Genomic DNA, 7,091 nt, shown 5'->3' on the forward strand with positions numbered 1-7,091 from the left:
TGCAGAAAGTTCTCCATTCACTCTATTGAAAATAACTTTATGGCGAGAATAATTATCACTTTCTAGAAGAGAAACATTGTATACCTTACTGTTGAATATGGTTGCCTCTACCACCTAGAAATGTTGAGCACTTTAGATGTAGTTTGTGTGATTAAGAAAGTTAAAATTTTATTTAATTTTAAACTTACAACTGGCTCCGACATTGGACAATGCAGTTGTAGATATATTTCACTTACCTCAAAGCTAGCTCAGAACTGAGAAGCTTAAAACTTAAAACACTAAAAAGGAACAAAGAACGACCAATAAAATAGGAATTAAGTGTTCTTATACAGTGTGCAGTCAAACATTTTCCATTGAAGGAAACTGTGTATTCAACATGTAGAAAGCCAAGATGGGAGTGTCTAAGAACAGCTGGGTAGGTAGAGATGAGTAATAGAAGTGTCCTGCTAAAAAAGGGTTCTGTTATAATTTGCTTTACTATTTATACATTGAGAACAACAAATTTTGAAGCTTAAGTAAAAAGGTTTTTTATTCTAGATTTTGAGACAGTTCAACTGTCTTTTATATACTCAAAGTAAATTATCTCATATCGCATGTAGATAAGTTTGTTTATTAAACAGGACACATGATCTATGAATCTACTATGGTAATCTATTAAGAAGGAAGTCACAAGGGCAAATGAAAGGACAGTCCAAGCAGCTACACAAATGAAATCATCATGCAGTCTTAGATGGGAACAGTAAAGTTCGTTTTTGAAAAGTAATTCTTTTTGTAGATGAGAAAACAAGCAGTTTCAGATTTACAAACATTGAAAGCTGAGCTAACATGGAAGAAAACTAGTACATCTTTCCGATCTCCATTAGGTATGTTCATTTAACTTGTCTCTAGAAAAGTTTAAATATTTAGTTAACAGTTCCTTAGCAATGTTTTATGTAAGTCATAAAGTCTATGCATCTGTTAATAAGTTTTTAAAAAATAAGATTTAGCTGGGCGTGGTGGTGCACGCCTTTAATCCCAGCACTCTGGAGGCAGAGGCAGGCAGATCTCTGTGAGTTCAAGGCCAGCCTGGTCTACACAGTGAATTCCAGGACAGCTGGGGCTACAGGGAGACCCTGTCTCAAAAAGACCAAAAAACAAACAAACAAACAAAAAGATTTAATCTTTACTTTTTGTGTAGGTATTACAAAGTACAGCATAAATCTAAATTATGGCTGCTTAATTTGAAGATTTTTGAGTCTATTACCTATTGCTTTGCAGTGTTATATTCTATAATTGCTTATTTTTAATAACCCTACATTTTAAAGGCTAACTTTAAAGACTTTAAATTATAAAGCAAACCATATATTTTAATAAGTACCAGTATATTTGCATGGAAATAGATTTGTTAACTATTTTTTGATTAAAAGTAATTACACCTACAGGCATGACAAATTCTTATCTAACAATTTGATTTATGTTGATTTACTTTAGAAATTAATTTAGAAATGTAAAATGAGTTTTAGAAATATAGTTATTCAAAATGTACTATAGAAATAATCTTACTCTGTTATAAACAACTATGTTTATAACATAATATTCTCATATCAAATGGTTGAAGCATTAATTAATCCAATGTGGAGGGGATGATGGGCAGAAAAGACAGGATTTATGTAAACAGAATTCAAAGGACACAAGTACTTTACATATTTCCAGGAAGGCATTTAAACAATGCAGTGTTGCTCTTAATTGCCTTGAGAAAGAGAACAAAGACTGCTTTACATTTAGACATGTATTTTCATAAAATTAATCTTTTTAGAAAAGGGAACAAGTTGAGAAACTGTTTGTAGATAACCTAAAAGCAAAATATAGATGTAGAAGAAGTTAACCTAAGTGTCCAAAAGTGAAGGAATATGCATAATTTAGAATCATAACAGTGAATAGTACTAAGTTCAACACCAGGTTATTATTGTAAAAAATGTACACACAGCCAGGTGCAGTGGCACACACCTTTAATCACAGTACTCCGGGGGCAGAGGCAGGTGGATCTCTGTGGGGTGGAGGCCATCTTCGTCTCCACAGCCAGTTCCAGACCAGTTAAGGCTCTGTCTCAAAAGAAAAACATATTAGACATAAATTTTTTAAAGCTTATAAAGCTTATAAAAGTAATTTAGTTGAAAAACATTAGGTGGCTTTAATTTATTAACTCAGAATATTACTAAGTTATCTTGTATATTCTAAGCACATTTAATTCATATGCCTATCTTTACTTGTTCATTATCTGGAAGTTTAAGAGACTTTAATTCAAGTATCTCATGGAACATTTGCATTTTCTTTAAGGAGTCCAGAAGCAGAAAAATTGTTTCTAATCAGTTTGATTAATCTAAAGGGGAGATACTAAATTCCTGACTCTAAATTTTAAGATTTGTTGAAAAAAAGTAATACAAAGCAAACTGTTTTCAAAGGCTAAGTTTTAAAGACTGTTCTAAGCAAAAAATTTCCACTTCAAGTTACACATAATTTTTGTCAGTGCTTTATTAATATATGTTAATTTCACAAAATAATGTGTTTCATTATATATTTTAATTTCAGGAGGGAAAATATGGCAAAAGAAAAATCTAAAAGCAATTTTTCTAATTAAATTATAATGTTGAAACAGAGAAATATATTAAGTTGACTTGTTTCTTGCTTTTAAATTCCTGGATATTTAAGATACAGATTTTTCATATATAAAGAATTTCTTCATTTTTTTACCTGTTTATTGAGTATACTAAGAAGTAGAGTTATGGCAACTTGACAAAATATATACATTTTTATCTCTTCAACAAGTTAGATCTATTTATACAGACCATTCTTGTAAATCTTAATAGTCTGGCAAAAAATGTTCATTCCATCTCAGCTTTGGCTTTAAGGCTTTCCACATTTCTTCAGTTTGCTGTCTGGCGAGAGTATCTTCCGAGTAGTCAAGACAATTTGCATTCCACATGCCAATACCCCGTAAGCCATGGTTTTGGATATATGCTGCCTTTAATGAAATGCTCTGGGGGTTATCATACCACACTTGATGAAAATGGCCAGCAGGATCCTATACAAATAAATTTAAATGGAAATTTAAACTATTCAAAACAATAAGAGGGAAAAATGATTAAATCCAAGGATTCAAAAAACATGCAATGAAATAATGAAAAATTTATAAAGAGTACTTTCCTGCTCTCTTATTCCATGGTTCTGTATATGATCATTCTAGATACTATTTTATAGCACTTTTAGCAACAATAAAGATTGCACACAAATTAACCTCCTAATGTATTATATTTAAGAACCACCCATGTCCTAAGATTCTTCCTATGAGCTAATGATTAGTAACCAAGTTGTACATTTGAATCACTAGACCAGAGAACTTTTAAAAGTACAGACTCCAGCAAGGTATGGTGATGCATACCTATAATCTAGCACTCAAGAGGATGAAGCAAAAGGATCAAGGCTAGCCTGAGCTACAGAATGAGATCCTGTCTGGGGGAAAAAAAAAGAAAAAAAAAACAGTTCAGGTTCCTGTGTCTCACATAAAACCTATGGAATCAAATTCTTCCAAGGCTGGTGTTAGGATCTATGTTTATTTCTGTTTTAATGTTCCACTGGGTAATTCTGATAAGCAATCAAAGTTAAGACGAACCACTGTTATGGTTACATAATTTTTTGTATTCCTTACAGTTTCTGGAAGTGTGCCAAACTAGAAGCTCAGCAGATGAATTTTGTTTATGATAAATCAGCCAAATCAAAAGGTAACAGCATTGGAGGAGGAAAGTCCCACCTTTTCTAGGTCTTATAGAATTGTTTCTAAAAGGCTATTAGGTTACTCCTTAGATGACTTAACACATTGCTGGTTAAGAATAATAAACTAGGTTCTGGTCTTACACTCACCACCTACTCTGAACAACTGGCTCTTGAGAAATACATAAGTTTCCAGAAGAGATAAAAGGGAAAGAGCAGATGTAAGCCAAAGATTAAATGAAGGAGGAAAAGATTAAGAGGAAAAATAGAACTATAAATATAATTTACTGTAGTATATACATCTAGGAAACCACTTAAAGGCAATTCTGAAAAAATACCAGTAATATTTTTATCTATTTTTTATCACTCTTGGAATTCATCTCTTAGGATGTCAATTTTGAAGGACAATAATAACTTGGTAAATGAATATGCAGTGATATGTTTTAGTATAGTGGATTCATTAGATACAATCATATCTCATCTTTATTCTTTAGCTTGTAGAGTGACTGGTTTAAGCATGATTAAAAATACATGTTATACAATATTGAGTCTAAGATGAACCTGCTGTTGTTGAAACAATAAGAACGCAGAATGATTGTTTTCAAACCCAACAGAAACTTGATTTTACTGTGACTAAAAGAGAAGAACATAACAGTAATAACAAGACTGTTTCTAAAAGTGCTATTAAGGAATGGAGAGCTGGTTCAATGGTTAAGAGCACTTGCTGCTCTTGCAGAGGACACAGGTTTGGTGCACAGCACACACAGTGGCTAACAGACCATAATTCAATTCTAGGGGATCTCATGCCCTTTTCTGGCCTTTGCAAGTATTGCACACTTGTGGTGCTCATACTTGAAGGCAAAACACTCATGCATCCATAAATTTTAAAAAATTTAAAGTGCTATTAAATGGCCTCCAAGGCTCACCAAAATGTTTCATGAATTCTTTGACCTCAAAGATTATGTTCTGGATAATGTTTACCAAACACAGATAAAAGGAATAGTTCACAATAACCTGCTATTTATTAATAAGAGTTTAGAGTTCACATGCCTTTAATCCCAGCACTCAGAAGGCAGAGGCAGGTAGATCTTTGTGAAATCAAAAGCCTTATCTACATAGGAGTTCCAGGCCATCTGGAGCTACAGGGAGACCTTGTCTCAAAAAGCAACAACAATAAAAAAAGAGTTCAAAGACTTTAAACAAATGATAGGAGAAATGCTCACAACCTTGATTTTATTAGTGAATATATATATATATATAATTGAAATGTCATACTGAACCCTATTAATACATACAACTAATACATGTTAATAAAAATATTTTAAAGTATGACTAGGAAATAAAGAATTTTGAATCACTCAAAGATGGATCTATTCTTTCATAGCAACTAAAATGGTTGCTATCAGAGGGTATGGGTGGGGAGAATGGGAGGTGTTCAAAGGACACAATATTTCAGTTAGACAGGAGAAATAAGTTGAAAAGATCTATTAAACACCACCGTGACTGTAAGAGCAAGGTAGCAGAGTATTATACATTTGAAAACTGCTGAGAGTGGATGTTAAGTGATTTCACTATAAAAGAAGGTATGTGAAGTAAGGCATCTGTTAATGGATTAAACTATTGCACAATGTCTCCATATAGCAAAGCATGTTGTATACGTCGGAATATACAATTTTTGTCAAAATTTAAGTTAAAAATAAGAGTGCTTCTGAATCTTCTCACTGAGGAAAAATTCAGTCAATGATTACAAAACAGTGCACTGCAGTATATATTATCAGTTAACATATATTTATAAATTATATATAATTGATTACTATAACCCTTGCCTGGTTCTGAGTGTAGTAAAACAGGGTTCTGTGTTAAATAACTAAATAGCTTTATGTATTGTAACACTTCTTAAATACTTTAATATAATGCTATATACATCAAAAATCCCAGACAGACATATATTGCAAAATGCTTTCTAGATATATTTGGCCATAGCACGTTTGTATATTTGTACACATGTATGTATGTATGTGTATAATATTAACAGTTCCCAGAACAGAGTTCTAGTAAAATTGTTTGACGAAGACAGGATTATAATGTACCCAAGTTCTTTAACAATTAGGCATATAATTTTGATTTTGATGTTTGGAAAGCTTTATATTATGTGTCTGTAGTAATGTGTTTGCAGTCAAGTTTTTATAAACAAGTATCAGATTCAAGAATATAAATGCTGGAATTAATTTCTATCATTTTAGTACTCCTTTTAAAGTAACATAATCCAAGTAATTCAGAGATGATTTATACTTAATATTTTTGAAGTATAAAAAGATTTAATTGTGCTAAAGGTAAATTATGAAAAATACAACTATTATTTGCCTCTGGAATAGAAATTTCTATTGTAACTGTTAATTACTTACTATGCTCATAGTTCCTCAGGTTCCTCATGGAATATTCTTCTGTCTAAATTTTAACATTACTTATAATTTGTTTTGCTCATGAAATAAACTGATGGGATACAGTTTTTCTACTGTAAAAACCTATGGTAACTTGACACAAACTAGAAACAAGGAACCTCAATTGAGGACTTAACTCCATCGGCTTGGCCTGTGGACATACCTGTGGGACATCTTGATTATTAACTGATAGAGAAGAGCCCAGCTCACTGTGGGCGATACCATCCTTGTGGGTCTGGACTATGTAAGAAATATAGCTGAGCAAGCCAGAAGAAGCAAGCCATGGTTTCTGCTTCAGTTCCTGCCTTGAGCCCCTCTCCTGGCTTCCCTCCATGATGGGCTGTGACTTGCAAGCTGAAATAAACCCTTTCTTCCCCAAGATGCTGTTTGGGTCAGAGCTTAACCACCATGGCAAAAGAGAAGCAAACAAGAGCTGTGACCCATCTCCTGATCTCAACTTCATTCTTGCCCGAATCTCACCAGAATCTTTAAGCTATTTTGCAATAAATGAAGAGTTTCAGTACATAACACCTCCTTTGGTGCAAAGACCTTTCAAAAGCAAATTACCTTACTGTAGTATAATCGTCAACTACTGAGTAAGCCCTTTTTATGAGACGCATATTTTATAGCATCATTCAAAAAGGAGTAGCCCAAGCAGAATATTGCACTATTAACATAACGTCAACTGTTCACCAGAGAACTCAAGTTCCTGTATACAAATTCAAAGATACATAAACAGTAGTCTGTACTGTTATGCCCTAAAAATAAAACTGAAAAAAAATCCTTAATACCAAATATCTAATCATAAAATATACAGTTATGGAAACTAACATTAAAATGTTCATAATTTGTGGCTGAAGAGATGGCTCAGCAGTTAAGAACACTGGTTGTTCTTGCAGAAGA

The 7,091-nt window shown here is 32.7% G+C and overlaps 2 protein-coding genes across 2 annotated transcripts in view; one reads left to right on the forward strand and one right to left on the reverse strand.

Moving 5' to 3' along the window:
* Positions 1 to 2,843, forward strand: part of Spata1 (spermatogenesis associated 1) — a 56,996-nt gene extending 54,153 nt beyond the window's left edge. Inside the window, exon 13 of the mRNA XM_029560303.1 lies at positions 776 to 2,843. Coding sequence (XP_029416163.1) covers positions 776 to 877 — 102 coding nt within the window. The 3' untranslated portion in view covers positions 878 to 2,843. The remainder of the gene's footprint in view (positions 1 to 775) is intronic.
* Ctbs (chitobiase) overlaps positions 2,494 to 7,091 on the reverse strand; it is a 16,774-nt gene continuing 12,176 nt past the window's right edge. The window contains exon 7 of the mRNA XM_029560286.1: positions 2,494 to 3,061. Within this exon, the coding sequence (XP_029416146.1) occupies positions 2,840 to 3,061 (222 nt within the window). The 3' untranslated portion in view covers positions 2,494 to 2,839. The remainder of the gene's footprint in view (positions 3,062 to 7,091) is intronic.

The sequence above is a fragment of the Nannospalax galili genome, unplaced genomic scaffold (genome assembly GCF_000622305.1).
Source record: "Nannospalax galili isolate Female #2095 unplaced genomic scaffold, S.galili_v1.0 scaffold9, whole genome shotgun sequence".
NCBI lineage: Eukaryota > Metazoa > Chordata > Mammalia > Rodentia > Spalacidae > Nannospalax > Nannospalax galili.